The sequence below is a fragment of the Mustelus asterias genome, chromosome 9 (genome assembly GCF_964213995.1).
Source record: "Mustelus asterias chromosome 9, sMusAst1.hap1.1, whole genome shotgun sequence".
Lineage (NCBI taxonomy): Eukaryota > Metazoa > Chordata > Chondrichthyes > Carcharhiniformes > Triakidae > Mustelus > Mustelus asterias.
In genome coordinates, this window is record NC_135809.1 from 67,746,543 (window position 1) to 67,767,031 (window position 20,489).

The 20,489-nt window shown below is 44.8% G+C and overlaps 1 protein-coding gene across 2 annotated transcripts in view; it reads right to left on the reverse strand.

Annotated features, from left to right (window-relative positions):
* kdm5a (lysine demethylase 5A) overlaps positions 1 to 20,489 on the reverse strand; it is a 323,208-nt gene that overhangs the window by 224,106 nt on the left and 78,613 nt on the right. For both annotated transcript variants that reach the window (XM_078220321.1, XM_078220322.1), the window contains one exon: positions 17,824 to 17,933. In XM_078220321.1, coding sequence (XP_078076447.1) covers positions 17,824 to 17,933 — 110 coding nt within the window. The remainder of the gene's footprint in view (positions 1 to 17,823; positions 17,934 to 20,489) is intronic.

The following is a 20,489-nucleotide window of genomic DNA, read 5'->3' on the forward strand; positions in this document are numbered from 1 at the left end:
TCCTCTAGTTTTAACTTCCTTACTAAGTGGAAAGAATCTCTCCGCCTCCACCCTATCCAGCCCCCGCATTATCTTATAAGTCTCCATAAGATCCCCCCTCATCCTTCTAAACTCCAACGAGTACAAACCCAATCTCCTCAGCCTCTCCTCATAATCCAAACCCCTCATCTCCGGTATCAACCTGGTGAACCTTCTCTGCACTCCCTCCAATGCCAATATATCCTTCCTCATATAAGGGGACCAATACTGCACACAGTATTCCAGCTGCGGCCTCACCAATGCCCTGTACAGGTGCATCAAGACATCCCTGCTTTTATATTCTATCCCCCTCGCAATATAGGCCAACATCCCATTTGCCTTCTTGATCACCTGTTGTACCTGCAGACTGGGCTTTTGCGTCTCATGCACAAGGACCCCCAGGTCCCTTTGCACGGTAGCATGTTTTAATTTGTTTCCATTGAGATAGTAATCCCATTTGTTATTATTTCCTCCAAAGTGTATAACCTCGCATTTATCAACGTTATACTCCATTTGCCATATCCTCGCCCACTCACTCAGCCTGTCCAAATCTCTCTGCAGATCTTCTCCGTCCTCCACACGATTCACTTTTCCACTTATCTTTGTGTCGTCTGCAAACTTCGTTACCCTACACTCCGTCCCCTCCTCCAGATCATCTATATAAATGGTAAATAGTTGCGGCCCGAGTACCGATCCCTGCGGCACGCCACTAGTTACCGTCCTCCAACCGGAAAAACACCCATTTATTCCGACTCTTTGCTTCCTGTCGGATAGCCAGTCCCCAATCCACCTTAACACACTACCCCCAACTCCGTGTGCCCTAATCTTCTTCAGCAGCCTTTTATGGGGCACCTTATCAAACGCCTTTTGGAAATCCAAAAACACCGCATCCACCGGTTCTCCTCCATCAACCGCCCTAGTCACATCTTCATAAAAATCCAACATGTTCGTCAAGCACGACTTTCCCCTCATGAATCCATGCTGCATCTGATTGATCGAACCATTTCTATTCAGATGCCCTGCTATCTCCTCTTTAATAATGGATTCCAGCATTTTCCCTACTACAGACGTTAAGCTGACCGGCCTATAGTTACCTGCCTTTTGTCTCCTTCCTTTTTTAAACAGCGGCGTAACATTAGCCGTTTTCCAATCAACCGGCACTACCCCAGAATGCAACGAGTTTTGATAAATAATCACTAACGCATCCACTATTACCTCTGACATTTCTTTCAATACCCTGGGATGCATTCCATCCGGACCCGGGGACTTGTCCACCTTCAGACCCATTAGTCTACCCAGCACTGCCTCTCTGGTAACATTAATTGTATTAAGTATTTCTCCTGCTGCCAACCCTCTATCGTTAATATTTGGCAAACTATTTGTGTCCTCCACCGTGAAGACCGACACAAAAAACTTATTTAAAGACTCAGCCATATCCTCATTTCCCACTATTAACTCCCCCCTCTCATCCTCCAAGGGTCCAACATTCACTCTCGCCACTCTATTCCTTCTTATATATTTATAAAAACTTTTACTATCATTTTTTATATTAATTGCTAGCCTAGCTTCATAGTCTATCCTTCCTTTCTTTATCGCTTTCTTAGTCTCTCTTTGTTGTTTCTTAAATTTTTCCCAATCACTTGTTTCTCCACTATTTTTGGCCACTCTGTACGCAGCTGTTTTTATTTTAATACTCTCCTTTATTTCCTTCGTTATCCACGGCTGGTTCTCCCTTTTCTTACAATCCTTGTTTTTTGCTGGAATATATTTTTGCTGAGAACTGAAAAGGATCTCCTTAAAAATCCTCCACTGTTCCTCAGCTATCCTACCTGCCAGCCTGCTCTCCCAGTCTACCTTAGCCAATTCATCCCTCATCCTATCATATTTCCCTCTGTTCAAACAGAGGACACTGGTTTGGGACCAAACTTTCTCCTCTTCCATCTGAATCAGAAATTCGACCATATTGTGGTCACTAGACCCAAGAGGGTCCTTCACAATAAGATCCTTAATTCTACCTACCTCGTTACACAATACCAGATCCAAAATAGCTCGTTCCCTCGTCGGTTCCGTAACATGCTGTTCAAGGAAACTATCCCGACAGCATTCTAAGAACTCTTCCTCCATTCCACCCTTACCGACTTGAGTCTGCCAGTCAATGTGCATGTTGAAGTCCCCCATGATTATTGCCGTTCCGTTTTTACACGCATCCCTTATCTGCTTGTTTATAGCCCTCCCTACCTCAACATTATTATTTGGGGGCCTATATACCACACCTACTAGTGTCTTTCTCCCTCTACTATTCCTCATCTCTACCCATAATGATTCCACGTTTTGTTCCTCAGAGCCTATGTCATCCCTCAGTACTACCCTGATATTATCTCTTATTAATAGCGCGACCCCACCACCTTTTCCTTCCTGTCTATTCTTCCTAAACGCCTGATACCCCTGGATATTCATCTCCCAGTCCTGCTCACCTTTCAGCCACGTTTCTGTAATGGCCACTAGATCGTACCCACTTGATCGTATTCACTTGTGCTGATTTGCACCATCAACTCATTTACCTTGTTCCGAATGCTTCGTGCATTCAGGCAAAGTGTCCTTATTCCAGCTTTTACCTGGACCCGCTTTGATGAGTCGCGAACACCCTCTCCCTCTACTCCCTTATCTAAATTACCGCCTTCATTCACTTGCACCCTCTCCTCTACCATTAATTTTGTAATTCCCCTTACCCCTGCATCCTCCCCCCCATCAATTAGTTCCTTGATCCTAGTCAACTCTTCTAGCTCCCCTCCCCCCAACCTATCTAGTTTAAATTCTCCCCAGTAGCCTTAGCCAACCTACCGGCCAGGATATTGGTCCCCCTGTGATTCAAGTTCCACCCGTTTTTTGTATACAGATCACCCCTGCCCCTAAAGAGGTCCCAATGGTCCAGGAACCTGAATCCCTGCCCCCTGCACCAGTCCCTCAGCCACACATTCATCTTCCACCTCACTCCATTCCTGCCCTCACCTTCCCGTGGCACAGGCAGTAATCCTGAGATTACTACCTTTGCTTTCCTCTTTCTCAGCTGTCTCCCTAATTCCCTGTACTCCCTTTTCATGACCCCTTCTCCCTTCCTACCCACATCAGCGGTACCAATATGTACCGCTACCTCAGGCTCCTCTCCCTCCCACCTCAGGATTTCCGGGACGCGACTAGCGACATCCTGGATCCCGGCCCCAGGAAGACAGACCACCATGCGAGACTCCCGCCTACCTCCGCAGAAACGCCTGTCTGTCCCTTCACCATCGAGTCCCTGATTAATACCGCCTTCCTCCTCTTTTCCTTAGCCCTCTGAGTTACAGGGCTGGACTCCACTCCGGAGACACGGCCACTGCTGCTTCCCCCAGGCGGGCTGTCCCCCCCAGCAGTACTCAAGCAGGAGTACTTGTTGTGTTACTTGATAGAAAATCAACACTTGCATCACAAAAGCTGAAGTTGGTGTGTCCAAAGCTAAATAAGATTGTGGAAAAACAGCAATCAGATTGAGAATAGCAAATTTCGAGTCTACCAAACCTTCACCCTCAGTGCACTCCACAATATATGCTAGGGAGGAGAAATGACTGAACAGTTTCCATATTCACTGTCTCAAACATACCCTTGGCTTCTCTTGACAGGATAAGATTAATAACTCAAAGCATGCTAACTTGATCAGCACACACGTATTGTTAAACCAACAGTGCCTGTGCTGGCTCAGCATGTTCATCAGATGGGTGACCGCCACATGTAATGAACTGGACACTGGGATGCAACTTTTTGGGCATCCATACCTCCACTGTAAGGACACCTGTGAATGAGCTATGAAGATGGTGGATGTTGACATTGACAACTGGGAGGGAGTTGCTGACAGCCATGATTGCTGGAGTCTGTGTTTAGCAGGGCAGTGAAAGAAGGGAGCAGAAACAAAAAACTCAGCTAAATGAGACAAGGATCCAGAGAAAACAGAGGCCAGAGAAACATGCACCTTCTCAGGCCAGTGTCTTCCTCTGCAGGAAATGCAGCAGAGACTTCCATGCCAGAGTTGTGCTCCTGAGCCATACCCAGGTGATGCTTAACGGAGTTTACCACCATGCCCAAATCATCATTTTACAAGATGGCATGCTGCCACAAGGGAAACTGAGCTCAGAACAGAGTGGCAGGGCTAGCAACAGCAGAATGAGTTTTATTGTTGCCCATGCAATAGAAATATTTGATTCAACAAAAGAACTGAATTCCTGAAACATGTAGAGGATTCCCTCTTCAAGTTGCATGTTAGTCAGACTACAAAAGTGTTGCTAGATTTGGTTATGAATAATGAAATTGTTATATATTTAAAAGGGTTGCAGGTGATCACATGATTTGATGGTAATGTCATTAAGGTGTTTGCAGAGGCTGCTGTTTTATTTTCAGTTTTGTATTCTACAGCAGAGAACATCTCTTTCAATAAAATCTGTTGTATGTTCGTTTGAATCCGTGTGTGCAAACCAAGTTGTTTCTTTCTATGCAAGACCCACAACCCCTAACACAGTTAGAACATTACAGAAATAAAGATAGGTGAGCACCTTGGCAGTAATGACCACAATATGAAATTCACTGCCCAACAAGGAAAAGAAAATGCCAGTGCAAAAATTAGAACACCTGAAAATACTCATTGGAATTCAGAAGAATGAGGGGAGATTTTATAAAAACATATAACATTATGAAGAGAATAGATAAGATAGAAGCAGGGAAGTTGTTTCCACTGGCGGGTGAAACTAGAACTAGGGGGCATAGCCTCAAAATAAGGGGAAGCAGATTTAGGACGGAGTTGAGGAGGAACTTCTTCACACAAACGGTTGTGAATCTGTGGAATTCCCTGCCCAGTGAAGCAGTTGAGGCTACCTCATTAAATGTTTTTAAGGCAAGGATAGATACATTTTTGAACAGTAAAGGAATTAAGGGTTATGGTGAGTGGGCGGTAAGTGGAGCTGAGTCCACAAAAAGATCAGCCATGATCTTATTGAATGGCGGAGCAGACTCGAGGGGCCAGATGGCCTACTCCTGCTCCTAGTTCTTATGTTCTTATGAAAGCAGACTTGAGAAAGATGCTAACTGAGGCGAAACGAGAGGGTAAATTGGCACAGAACTGTACAGGAGTTCAGTTCAGGCAGGAACAGACTGTTTCTTTTTAAGGATTGAAAAGGTGGATAATTACACTCCATTAAATAAATGAAATATTTCCAAATTTTCTGATGACACAAAACTAGGTAGGAACGCGAGTTGTGAGGGATGCAAGGAGGTTGCAAGAGGATTTGGACAGGCTGAGTGAATGGGTAACAACATAGCAGATGGAATATTTGTGAATAAGTGTAAAATTGTCCACTTTGTATAAAAAAAAAGGAAGAGTAGTTCTCAAATTGAGAGAGATTGGGCAGTGTTGATGCCCAAAGGGAGCTGGATGTTCTTGTTCATGAGTCACTCAGAGGTGTCGCAAGCAATTCGGAAGGTAAATGGTTTGTTGGCCTTTATCACACAGAGAATTGAGTACAGGAGTAAAGATATCTTGCTGTAATTTTAGAGCCTTGGTGAGACTGAACCTCTAGTACTTATTATCACCTGTTTGGATGGCAGAGCAGGCTTGGCAGGTTCCTGCTCCTATTTTCTATGTTCCAATTTAAAAAAGAGAAGTACCAGTAGTCTCAAGATGACAGGAATAAATAAAGAGGTTGGAAACAAGTTATAATTAAAGAGGATCATGTGGACTATAATACTGTAGCAATGAAAAATCTGAAGGAGGATATGAGAAAATAATAAAGTCAAGTAATAGTAAGGGAACAAGAAATAAAGCAGCATCAAAAGAAAATTTCACATGAATATCAGTAATCTGTTGATAATTTAAGCAGTATTTAATAAGTTTTTAATATTCATGGGATGTGGGCATCACTGACGAGGTCAGTATTTATTGCCCATCACTGTTTGCCCACCATTGAACTGAATAGTCTGCTAGGTCATTTCAGGAGGCATTAAGAGTCAACCATATTGCTGTGGATTTGGAGTCACAAGTAGTCCAGACCAGTTGGATTTCCTTCTCTGAGGGCCATTAATGAACCAGAAATGTTTTTACAACAATTGACAATGGTTTCATGGTCATCATTAGACTTCACTTTAATTTTAACTTAATATAAGGATATCAGAGAGGAGATACATTTTTAAAGTGGTTGTGAGCAGTTAGGTGATACAGTAGATGAGAAGAAAATGTCAGATGAGTTTGCCAAACTAAAAGAGGACACAATTGCAGGATCGGCAGGAAGGAGGAGGAGACTGCTAAGACCCTCAGATTCTGTGAAGGCTATCAAAGCAGTAGAGAGCAGCCAATGTAGGAGCATTTCTAAAAGGAGGAGAAAAGCTAAATTAAGTAAAGTTTATTTATTAGTCACAGGTACGGTTTACATTATCACTGCAATGAAGTTACTGTGAAATTCTCTTAGTCGCCACACTCCAGCGCCTGTTCGGGTCAATGCAACTAACCAGCATGTCTTTCAGACTGTGGGTGGAAACCAGAGCACCCGGAGAAAATCCACGCAGACACGGAGAGAATGCGCAAACTCCACACAACTCCACCCAAGCCAGGAATCGGACCCAGGTCCCTGGAACTGAGAGGCAGCAGTGCTAACCACTATGCTACCGTGCCACCAGGCAGGTCAGTTAGCTAAACACCTGTGCCAAGGGAAAACAGCATCTATATTTAAGGATAAAAGTCAGTAGACATTTCAAAAGAATCAATTGTGCTCAACAAATCTCTCAATTCTTTGAGGGCTAACAAATGTAGTCCACGGAGAAATGCAGTGTTGTGTGCATGGACTGGCAGAATGTTTCTGACAAGGTACTGCACGGGACATTATCAAAGATGATTGAGTGGTACAGATTTCAAGGGAGATTACAAACTGGTTAGATGCCAGCAGAACAACGATCACTGCCCCTCTCCACATCACCCTCTCGGGTGTCTGTTCGATTATAAGCAAGGCCCTTTCTAACAATGATCTTACTGCAAATGACTACATTGTCATACTGGCCATGATCTGGAAAGCTGGCTCATGGTTAATGATACCAGCTCAAGTTAACTTTTCACACCAGAGACAAAGAACGAACAAAGAACAGTACAGCACAGGAACAGGCCCGCCAGCCCACCAAGTCTGTGCCAACACAGGTGCCTCTCTGATCTAATATTTTCTTGCATCTACGTGGTCCATATCCCTCTATTCCCTGCCTATCTATATGTCTATCCAGATGCCTCTTGAACGTTGTTATAGAATCTGCTTCCACCACCTCCTCCGGCAGCGCATTCCAGGCATTTACCAGTGTGTGTGTGAAAAACTTGCCTATCACATCTCTTTTAAACTTTCCCCCTCTCACTCTCAACCTATCTCCCCTTTGGCCCTGGGAAAAAGACTGACTATCCACTCTGTTCAAGCCTGTCAGAATCTTGTAAACCTCTATCAGGTACCACCCCCCTCACCCTCCGACATTCCAATGAAAACAATCCAAGTTTATTCAATCTGTCTTCATAGTCCATATCCTCCAAACCAGGCAACATCCTGGTAAATCTCTTCTGCACCCTTTCCAATGCATCAACATCCTTCCGGTAGTGTGGCGACCAGAATGGTACACAATACTCCAAATGCGGCCTAAAAATTCTGTGATGGAAGTGTGGCCCTTCTAACAAAATCACATTCTGATCTGTCCCTCAATTCCTAGAGCATCCTCTCCTCCTTACAGCAACTCTCATTGTTCCACTCATCTCATCTCTCTGAAAATTCCTTCAAACACAAGGATGCAATAAATGGACAGTTGAATAATAATGATCTGATCGTCAACATGAATTTAGTGAATGGGAAACTATATTTGATGAATCTGCTGCAGTTTTTGTGAGGATGCTATTGATAGAATTGACAAAGAACTTAGTATACTTGAGATTTTCAATAACGTTATTGCTAACGTTGGCTGAGTAGCAACATTAAAGCACATGGCATTGGGACCAAGAGAGAAAAACCTACTTGACCTCATCCTCACACACCTGCCTGGCACAATTGATGTCAGTAGAAGTGACCACCGCACAGTCCTTGTGGAGACAAGCCCCATCTTCACATTGAGGATACTCTCCAACATGTTGTGTGGCACTACAACCATGCCAAATAGGATCATAAAAGAATCGTAGAATTCCTACAGTGCAAAAGAAGACCATTCTGCCCATTAAGCATACACTGACAATCCCACCCGGGCCCTATCCCCATAACCCCATATATTTACCCTGCTAATCCCCATGAATAAGCTCCATGAATATCTCCATCCTCAATGATGGAGATCAGTACAGCAGTGCAAAAAATAAGGCTAAAGCTTTCGCAGATCTTCAGCCAGAAGCGTCAAGTGGATGATTTATCTCACTCTCCTTTGGAGGTTTCCAGCATCACAGTCACAGAGTCATAGAGGTTTACAGCATGGAAACAGGCCCTTCAGCCCAACTTGTCCATGCCACCCTTTTTTTTAAACCCCTAAGCTAATCCCAATTGCCCGCATTTGGCCCATATCCCTCGATACACATCTTACCCATGTAACTGTCTGAATGCTTTTTAAAAGACAAAATTGTACCCGCCTCTACTACTACCTCTGGCAGCTTGTTCCAGACACGCAACACCCTCTGTGTGAAAAAATTGCCCCTCTGGACACTTTTGTACCTCTCCCCTCTCACCTTAAACCTATGCCCTCTAGTTTTAGATTCCCCTACCTTTGGGAAAAGATATTGACTATCTAGCTGATCTGTGCCCCTCATTATTTTATAGACCTCAGCCTCCTACGCTCCAGAGAAAAAAGTCCCAGTCTATCCAGCCTCTCCTTATAACTCAAACCATCACAGGCATCAGTCTTCAGGCAATTTGATTCACTCCATGTGATATCAAGAAACAAAGAAAAGTACAGCAGAGGAACCGGCCCTTTGGTCCCCCAAGCCTGTGCCAATCATGATGCCCCAACTAAACTAGATAAAAACCTTCTGCCCTTACTCGGACTGTATCCCTCTATTCCCTCCATATTCATGTACCTATCCAGATGCCTCTCAAATGCTGCTAATGTGCTTGCTTCCACCTCTGGCAGTGTGTTCCAGGTACCCACCACTCTGAATGAAAAACATCCCCCACACATCTCCCTTAATCTTTCCCTCTCTCAACTTGACCTGTGCCCCCTTGTAATTGACACTTCCACCCTGAGAAAAAGCCTTTGATTATCCACCCTGTCTATGCCTCTCATAATTTTGTAGACCTCCATCAGGTCTCCCCTCAGCCTCCGTCTTTCCAATGAAAGCAATCATAGTTGATTCAACCTCTCCTCATAGTCAACGCCCTTAACATCCTCTCTCCAAAGCTTCCATGTCCTTCAGGTAGTGTGACGACCAGAACTGCACGCTATACTCCAAATGCAAACTAACCAATGTTTTATATAGCTGCAATATCATTTGCCAATTTTTGTACTCAGTGCCCCGGCTGTTGAAGGAAAGCATGCCATATGCCTTCTTAATTGCCACTTTTAGGGAACTGTGAACTTGCAATCCCAGATCCCCTATATGTTCATGTTCCTAAGGGTTCTGTTATTTACTGTATAATTCACACCAAAATTTGATCCTCCAAAATGCATCATCTTGCATTTGTCCAGATTAAACAACATCTGCCATTACTGTGCCCGAGATTGCCATTCTATCTATATCCTGTTGTAGCCTCTGACAATCCCCAGCACTATCAACAACTCTACCAATCTTCATGTCATCTGCAAACTTACTAATCAGATCACCCACGTTTTCCTCCAGATCATTTACAAACAACAGAGGTCCCAGCACTGATGCCTTCAGAACACCACAGACCTCCATTCCGAAAAACATACTCTCTCATAGAATCCCGACAGGACAGGAGGCCGCCACTCAGCCCATTGAGACTGTACCGACCACATTCTATCCAGGCCCTCTTCCTGTAATCCCACACATTTACTCTGTTAATCCTCCTGACATGAGGGTCAATTTAGCATGGCCAATCAACCTAACCTGCACATCTTTGGACTGTGGGAAGAAACTAGAGCACCTGGAGGAAATGGTATGTTTTGTCTGTGTAGCACGCAAGAAACAATACTTTTCATTGTATACTAATACATGTGACAATAATAAATCAAACCAAACATTTCTTCCGTTTCCTCCCGCAGTAATCTGGGATAAATCCCATCCGGCCCCGGGTACTTGTCTATCTTAATGTAATTTAGGATACCCAACATTTTCTCCTTCGATATATTGACATTCTCTAGAGCATTCACACACCTATCCTTGAACTCAACTTCCATCATGTCCATCTCCTAGGTGAATATCGATACAAAGTATTCATTAAGGACTTCACCCACGTCCTGTGGCTCCACGCATAATTCCCTCCATTGTCCTTGACTGGGCCTACTCTTTCTCTTGCTATCCTCTTGCTCCTAATATATGCCTTGGGATTCTCCTTGAACCTGTTAGCTAAAGACATTTCATGGCCCCTTTTAGCCCTCCTAATTCCGCATTTAAGTTCCATCCTACTTTCTCTATACTCCTCAAGGGCTTCCTCAGTTTTTAGTTGCCTAGACCTTTTGTATGCTGAAAGCACTGGATACCGAAAAGGCTATGGGCCCTGACAACATTCTGGCAATAATACTGAAGACCTGTGCTCCAGAACCTGCTGTGCTCCTAGCCAAGTTGTTCCAGTATAGTTGCAACACCAGAATCTACCCAGAAATATGGAAAATTGCCCAGTTATGTCCTTTCCGCAAGGAACAAGACAAATCCAACCCGAACAATTACTGCCCCATCAGTCAATTCTCGATCATCAATAAAGTGATGGAAGAGGTCATCAACCATGCTATGAGGTGGCACTTAGTTAGTAATAACCGCTCTTGGATGCTCAGTTTGGGTTCCGCCAGAGCCATACAATCACAGAATCCCTAAGGTGCAGAAGGAGGCCATTTGGCCCATCATGTCTGCAACGACAACAATCCCACTTAGGCCCTATCCCTACAACCCTACATATTTACCTTGCTAATCCCTCTAATTTAAGCATCCCGGGACACTAAGAGGCAATTTAGCATGGCCAATGCAGCTAACCCGCACATCTTTGGACTGTGGGAGGAAACCGGAGCACCCGGAGGAAACCCACGCAGACACGAGGAGAATGTGCAAACTCCACACAGACAGTGACCCAAGCCAGGGATCAAACCCAGGTCCCTGGAGCTGTGAAGCAGCATTGCTAACCACTGTGTCGCCCAAATGAGGGCTTGTCCAGGATCAGTCAGCTCCTGGCCTCATTATAGTCTTGGTTCAAACATGGAAAAAATAGCTGAGTTCCGGAGGGGAGGTGAGCGTGACTGCCCTTGACACCAGTATTTGACTGAGTATGGCATGACTCCGAATAAAACTGGAGTCAATGGGAATTAGGGGGAAAACCCTTCACTGGTTTCAGTACCGGACACAAAGGAAACGGCACGGCACGGTAGCAGTGGTTAGCACTGCTGCTTCACAGCTCCAGAGACCTGGGTTCGATTCCCGGTTTGGATCACTGTCTGTGTGGAGTTTGCACATTCTCCTCGTGTCTGCGTGGGTTTCCTCCGGGTACTCCGGTTTCCTCCCACAGTCCAAAGATGTGCGGGTTAGGTTGATTGGCCATGCTAAAATTGCCCCTTAGTGTCCTGAGATGCGTGGGTTGGAGGGATTAGCGGGTAAATATGTAGTGATAAGGGGGTACGGCCTGGGTGGGATTGTGGTCGGTGCAGACTCGATGGGCTAAATGGCCTCTTTCTGCACTGTAGGGTTCCTATGATTCTATGAAAATGGTTGCAGTGGCTAAAGGTCAATCCCAGGACATCACTGTAGGACTTCCTCAGAGTAGTGTCCTATGTCCAACCAGTTTCAATTGCTTCAGCAATGACCTTGCTTTCATCATATGTGGGGATGTTTGCTGATGACTGCAAAATGCTCAGCACCATTCGCAACTTCTCAGATACTGAAACGGTCCATGTTCAAATACAGCAAGATCGAGACAATATTCCGGCTTAGGCTGACATATGGCAAGTAATATTTGTAATATTATATTGGGGAAACCATGCAGACGCTACGACAACAGATGAATGAACACCGCTCGACAATCACCAGGCAAGACTGTTCTCTTCCTGTTGGGGAGCACTTCGGCGGTCACGGGCATTCAGCCTCTGATCTTCTGGTAAGCGTTCTCCAAGATGGCCTACGCGACACACGACAGCGCAGAGTCGCTGAGCAGAAACTGATAGCCAAGTTCCGCACACATGAGGACAGCCTCAACCGGGATGTTGGGTTTATGTCACACTATCAGTAACCCCCACAGCTTGCCTCCTAGACTAGCAGAATCTCACTGGCTGTCCTGTCTGGAGACAATACACATCTCTTTAACCTGTGCTTAATGCTCCCTCCACTCACATTGTCTGTATCTTTAAGACCTGGTTGGCTGTACAGATTCGCATTCTAATCAGTATTCTGTAACTTGATTTTGTGTCTCTGTGCCCTGTTTGAGAGCAGATTTCCACTCCATCTGACGAAGGAGCAGTACTCCGAAAGCTAATGGCATTTGCTACCAAATAAACCTGTTGGACTTTAACCTGGTGTTGTTAAAACTCTTACTGTGTTTACCCCAGTCCAACGCCGGCATCTCCATATCAAGTAATATTTGTGCCACACAAATGTCAGGCACTGACCATCACAAACAAAAGATGATCTAATGATCACCCCCTTCATTCAAGGGGATAACCATCGCTTGATAACCATTCAATAACCATTCAAGGGGATAACCATCCAAAGATGTGCGGGTTAGGTTGATTGGCCAGGTTAAAAATTGCCCCTTAGAGTCCTAGGATGCGAAGGTTAGAGGGTAAAATATGTGGGGGTAGGGCCTGGGTGGGATTGTGGTCGGTGCAGACTCGATGGGCCGAATGGCCTCCTTCTGCACTGTAGGGTTTCTATGATAATTTCTATTTCTATGAATCCTCTATTATCAAATTCCAGGGGCGGAGGTGTGTTTGTGGAGTTACCACTGATGGGAAACTGAACTGGACTAGCCATATAAATACTATGGTTACAAGAGCAAGTCAAAGGCTAGGAATCGTGCAGCGAGCAACCTCTGACCCCCTAAAGTCTGTCCACCATCTACAAATCCAAAATCAGGAATGTGATAGAATACTCTCCACTTGTCTGGACAGCACGGTATCACAGTGGTTAGCACTGCTGCCTCACAGCGCCAGGGAGCTGGGTTCAGTTCCGGCCTTGGGTCACTGTCTGTGTGGAGTTTGCACATTCGCCCCGTGTCTGCGTGGATTTCCTCCGGGTGCTCCAGTTTCCTCCCACAGTTCAAAGATGTGTGGGTTAGGTGGATTGGCCACGCTAAATTGACCCTAGTGTCAGGGGGATTAGGAGGGTAAATATGTAGCGTTACGGGAATAGGGCCTGGGTGGGATTGTGGTCAGTGCAGACTCGATGGGCCGAATGGCCTTCTCCTGCACTGTAGGGATTCTATGAGTGCAACTCCAACAATACTCAAGAAGCTCAAAACCATCCGGGACAAAGCAGCTCGCTTGACCAGCACCCTATCCACCAACATTCAATCCCTCCACCATGGCGCACAGCAGCAGCATTGTGTACCATCTACAAGATGCACTGCAGGAATTGGCCACTACCATCTAGAAGGATAAGGACAGCAGATACCTGGGAGCACCACCACCTGGAATTTCCCCTCCAAGCAATTTACCATTCTCATTTGAAAATATATCAGCCATTCCTTCACTGTCGCTAGGCCAAAATCCTGGACCTCCCTCCCTAACAGTACTGTGGGTGTACTTAAATCAAAGGGACTGCAATGGTTCAAGAAGACAGCTCACCACCTTCAAGGGTAATTACGGATGAAGCAAGAAATGCTGATCTAGCCAGCGAGGCCCACATCTCATGAATAAAGTTTTAAAAATATTTCTCTCTTTTAAACTTTCCCTCTCACTTTCAACCAAGCCCCCGAGAAATTGACCCTTCAACCCTGGGAAATCTAAGCCTGTCATAATCTTGTAAATCTCTATCAGGTCCCCCCCTCATCCTCCGCGTTCCAATGAAAACAATCCAAGTTTGATCAACCTGTCCTCATAATCCATATCCTCCAAACTAGGCAACATCCTCATAAATTTCTTCTACTGCACCCTTTCCAATGCAGCGACATCGTTCCGGTAGTGTGGTGACCAGAAGTGTACATAATACCCCAAATGTGGCCTAACCAAAGTCTTATACAGTTGCAACTTGATTTTCCAATTCCTATACTTATCGCCCTGACCGATGAAGGCCAGTATGCCATACACCTTCTTGACCACCTTGTCCTGAGTTGCCACCTTCAGGTAACTGTGGATCTACACGCCTAGATTCCTCTGTATGCTAATACTTCTAAGGGCTCTACTATTTAACACATACCTTTCTTCTGCAGTAGACCTTCCAAATCGCATCACCTCACATTTGTCCAGGTTAAATTCCATCTGCTATCTTTTGGCCCAGTGGATTTATATCCTGCTGTATGCTCTGACAATCCTCCTCATTGTCTGTTACTTCCCCAATTTTTGTATCACCTGCAAATTTACTAACCAGATCACCTACATTTTCTTCCAAATCATTTATAAACAACAGAGGTCCCAGCACTGATCCTTGTGGAACACTGCTTGTCACAGACCTCAAGTTAGAAAGGTGCCCTTCCACTGCTACTCTCTGCTTTCTATGCCGTAAGAAGTCTCACAACACCAAGTTAAAGTCCAACAGGTTTACTTGGCAGCACAAGCTTTCGGAGTGTCACTCCTCCTTCAGGTGTGTCAGGTAGCACAAGCTTTCAGGAGTAACACTCCGAAAGCTTATGCTACCAACTAAACCTGTTGGACTTTAACCTGGTGTTGTGAGACTGTTGGACTTTAACCTGGTGTTGTGAGACTTCTTACTGTGCTTACCCCAGTCCAACGCCACCAACTCCACCTCTTTTCTATGCTCAGGCCAGTTTTGCATCCATCTTACCAGCTCACCTTGGATCCCAATTGACTTTACCTTCTGTATCAGCCTGCCTTGAGGAACCTTATCTTAAAGGTTCTAAAGTCCATGTGTACAACATCCACTGCCCTGCCCTAGCCAATTTTTCTTGTCACTTCCTCAAAGTCAAGCACATTTGTGAGACACGACCTCTCTTTCACAAAACCATGCTGCCTATCGCTAATCAGCCTATTCTCTTCCAGACGCGAGTACATCCTGTCCCTAAGAAACTTCTCCAATAATTTCCCCACCACTAACCTACTCTCTCTTTACCCTTATTAGTTTTTTCACCTCCCTCATGAACTTTGTTATTTCGTTTGGCTCTCACGTGTATTATCAACTGACTTACATAGAACATAGAACATTACAGCACAGAACAGGCCCTTCGGCCCACGATGTTGTGCCGACCTTCATCTGAAACCAAGATCAAGCTATCCCACTCCCTACCATCCTGGTGTGCTCCATGTGCCTATCCAATAACCGCTTAAATGTTCCTAAAGTGTCTGACTCCACTATCACTGCAGGTAGTCCATTCCACACCCCAACCACTCTCTGCGTGAAGAACCTACCTCTGATATCCTTCCTATATCTCCCACCATGAACCCTATAGTTATGCCCCCTTGTAATAGCTCCATCCACCCGAGGAAATAGTCTTTGAACGTTCACTCGATCTATCCCCTTCATCATTTTATAAACCTCTATTAAGTCTCCCCTCAATCTCCTCCGCTCCAGAGAGAACAGCCCCAGCTCCCTCAACCTTTCCTCATAAGACCGACACTCCAAACCAGGCAGCATCCTGGTAAATCTCCTCTGCACTCTTTCCAGCGCTTCCACATCCTTCTTATAGTGAGGTGACCAGAACTGCACGCAATATTCCAAATGCGGTCTCACCAAGGTCCTGTACAGTTGCAGCATAACCCCACGGCTCTTAAACTCCAACCCCCTGTTAATAAAAGCTAACACACTATATGCCTTCTTCACAGCTCTATGCACTTGAGTGGCAACCTTTAGAGATCTGTGGATATGGACCCCAAGATCTCTCTGTTCCTCCACAGTCTTCAGAACCCTACCTTTGACCCTGTAATCCACATTTAAATTAGTCCTACCAAAATGAATCACCTCACATTTATCAGGGTTAAACTCCATTTGCCATTTTTCAGCCCAGCTTTGCATCCTATCTATGTCTCTTTGCAGCCTACAACAGCCCTCCACCTCATCCACTACTCCACCAATCTTGGTGTCATCAGCAAATTTACTGATCCACCCTTCAGCCCCCTCCTCTAAGTCATTAATAAAAATCACAAAGAGCAGAGGACCAAGCACCGATCCCTGCGGCACTCCGCTAGCAACCTGCCTCCAGTCCGAAAATTTTCCATCCACCACCACCCTCTGTCTTCGATCAGATAGCCAGTTACCTATCCAATCGGCCAACTTTCCCTCTATCCCACACCTCCTTACTTTCATCATAAGCCGACCATGGGGGACCTTATCAAACGCCTTACAAAAATCCATGTATATGACATCAACCGCCCTACCTTCATCAACACACCTAGTTACCTCCTCAAAAAATTCTATCAAATTTGTGAGGCACGATTTGCCCTTCACGAATCCGTGCTGACTATCCCGGATTAATCCGCATCTTTCTAAATGGTCGTAAATCCCATCCCTAAGGACCTTTTCCATCAATTTACCAACCACCGAAGTCAGACTAACCGGTCTATAATTACCAGGGTCATTTCTATTCCCTTTCTTAAACAGAGGAACAACATTTGCAACTCTCCAGTCCTCTGGCACCATCCCCGTGGACAGTGAGGACCCAAAGATCAAAGCCAAAGGCTCTGCAATCTCATCCCTCGCCTCCCAAAGAATCCTAGGATACATTTCATCAGGCCCAGGGGACTTATCGACTTGGGTCACATTATCTTTTCTCTGCTTCACCTTACGCACTCATTATCCAGCAAACTCTACTTTTGGCTGCTCACCTTTTCCCCTCATGGGATTGCACCTCGATTGTATGCAGACAGAATGATATTTAAAGATAGTCCATGGTTAAATTGCAGTTTTGCTTGTCAAGTTTTGATTCCAGTTTACCTGGAGAAGATCCATTCTCAACTCAGCAAAGTTGGTCCTCTCCTCTCTTCGATTAAGTATTTTTACTCCAAATTGATCCTTGCCTTTTTTCATAGCTAACTTATGATACTGTTTCTTAAATGCCCCCGCTGACATTTGGTCCACCTCATTCTGCAGAATCAGATTCAACAGTACCTTGTTCCTTATTGAGATAGTAACTCCTGATCAAGAACTTTCTCCCAACACACATCAGAAACTTTCCCTCTGTGCCCACATTATTCCTATCCCAGTCTATATTAAGATAAGTGAAATGTCCCATAATTTTTGCATCTCCCTGCAATCTCCCTGTGGTATGAAAAGAAATAGAGCGCGTTAATCATATAAAGGCTCTAAGAGATGAGAGTGACTGCTTCTTTTCTATGAGCATCTAATTAAGTATTCAGAAAAGACTGAAGATGAAGAGCCAAATGCAATCCGATCACAACACAACCCTGTTGACAGAGCCCAGAAAAGAAGAAAAGTAGATGGAAATTAAAAACAAAAATAGCATTTTTAAAATATATTTCAACTCAACGAAAGCAAATCATACAGCAGCATAACTCCGAACTTACAAAGTTAACAGCCAGGGCTCCTTTCCGCTGTCTCATTTGCATGCGAGGCAACTGTATCTCTGCATTCTTTCGGTGTCCCGTTGATCTCAGAGTCACTGAAAACTCCGCATCTGAAAGGAAAATGAACCCAATGATTAGAAGCGAAAAAAATATAAACTTCAAGCAACATATGAGCAAAAGAGAAGAACTTCAACAACACTATCCAAGAACTATTGCAAAGTGTGCATACACAGTTAGTCCTGGGCTGGGCTCTAAGCTAAGCAGCCTACAACACTCACCATGAATGTACACAGATAATAATAATCTTTTGACCAGAAGGCTGCCGACGACTGGAGAGACACAAGACAGCAAAGGGCTAAGAAAGGGCCCGTTTTGAATTTAACACAACAAAAAGTGAGCCAGAAATAGGCATTTCAAATTAGCACACAAAGGAATTCAGGAACAGCATGACTCAAATTAAATGCTGTAAGGAACATAAGAAACAGAATCAGGAGTAGACCACACAGCACATCATGCCTGCTCTGCCATTCAACACAAAAATAACAGCTGCTCTTTGGCTTCAACTCAATTTTCCTGCCCACTCCCCATTTTCCTTAATTCTGAGACACCAAAAATCTGTCTATCCATGTTTAAATATATTCAACGATGGAACATCCTCAACCTTCTGGGGTAGATGCGCGACCCTCCGACCCACCACCTCTCCCACTCCCCCGACCCTCAGTTTCACCATCTCTGCCGCTCTTCCAATCTTCAGACTCACCGCCTCTCCCACTCCCCTGACCCTCAGACTCACCGCCTCTCACTTCCCCAATTCTCAGACTAACCACCTCTCCCCGCTCCTCTGACCCTCAGCCTCACTGCCTCTCCTGTTCCCCAACTTTTTGGCTTGCCAAAGGCAGAAAGAGCAACTTCAAGTTGCAGATGAAAGCTGCAGAGGCAAGAGGAAGACGAGAAAGTCTGGGAGGGTCAGCAGGAGGAAGCGTTGACACTGATGGGACAGGTTGCCAATGATCAGGAGGGTGCCAGGAGAGAGAAAGAAGGTCAGGGAGCAGGAAAGGCATCTCCAAAATGACGCCAATTGGGTCACCCAACCATCAGTCAGACCTAGCATAAAACAATGTTAAAACAAAACATGCTACACGTCGTATTGATCAACATTAAAGTGGAACACCTTGAAATGGAGCAACTTAAAAGAAGAACTCAACGGCACAAATGTCAAGTTCAGTTGTCAGGCACACTATCAGCAGCTTATCAAGTCACAACCACAAAGGAAGAGGCTGTTCGGCTCATTGGATGCATGCCGGTTCTCAGAATCACATAACTGTTATGGCACAGGAGGTAGCCGTTTGGCCCATCATGTCTGCACTGACTCGCCAAACGAACACTTAGTGCCATTACCCTGCACATTTCATCCAATGTCCTCTTGAATGCCTCGATTGAACCTGCCTCCACCACACTTCCAGACAGTGCATTCAGACCCCAATCACTCACATAGAATCATAGCATCCCTCCAGTGCAGAAGGAAGCCATTCGGCCCATCAGGTCTGTACTGACCACAATCCCACCCAGGCCCTATTTACCCCCAAACCCCACATATGTATCCTGCTAATCCCCCTGACGCTATGGGGCAATTTGCCATGGCCAATCAACCTAACCTGCACATTTTTGGACTGTGGGAGGAAACCCATGCAGACACGAGGAGAACATACAATCTCCACCCGAGACTGGAATTGAACCCGGGTCCCTGGCGCTGTGAAGCAGCACTGGTAACCACTGTGCTACCGTGAAAAAGGTTTTTTCTCACATCAATCCAATCAGATCCATGCCCCACCTCTACCCCTGCAAGTTTATTTCCCTAAAGTGCCCAATTCATCTCCTTATGAAGTTGTGCATCAACCTCACTTCCATTACCTTCATGGGAAGGGAGTTCCAGGTCATTTACAATGTTCTTCATTACAGCCACCCTGCATCTCTTCATCAATACCTTAAACCTGCCTCCTTGGTCCTTGTTTACCTCATCTAAACATCTTATAGACGACTATTTCCTTCTTTTTTTTAAAAAATGCAAATTTTTTCATGCATTTCAACCTTAAAAAAAAGTGACAGGTATAACTGGAAGAAATGGAATCCTATCTACATGCAGTCATAGTCGATTACCTGATCCCTATTCCATAAGGCACTCTCTTCTCCTGCTCAATGCAGCAATAATAAATGGACTAACCCTAAACTTCCTCACACCCAATTTCAGTTGCATCTTCAGTTGTGCACTGACAAAAAGCTATCTATTTAAGAGAGATAAAACATGCCCAGGACCTTTTTATCCAGCCAATGTAATATTAGTGGTCGGAAAAATGGAGCTTCTAATAACGGAGAGAATAGTTAAACATATATTTTAAAAATGCACGGTCAGCATGGATTTCAAAAGGGAAAATCCTGCTTGCACAACCTTTCTGAATTTTCTGAGGGAGTGACAGAGTAGACGATAACACAGTAGATGTAATGTAGATAAATTTTCTAAATTTTAAAGTGCTCCATACTAGACAAACAGATGTCAGGGAATATGGACCCAGCAGACAGAATAGAGTGCTCCTTCATTCACACTACACCTTTATCGATATGTACAGATTTATAAGAATTACATAAATTGCAAAATAAATCTTATATGC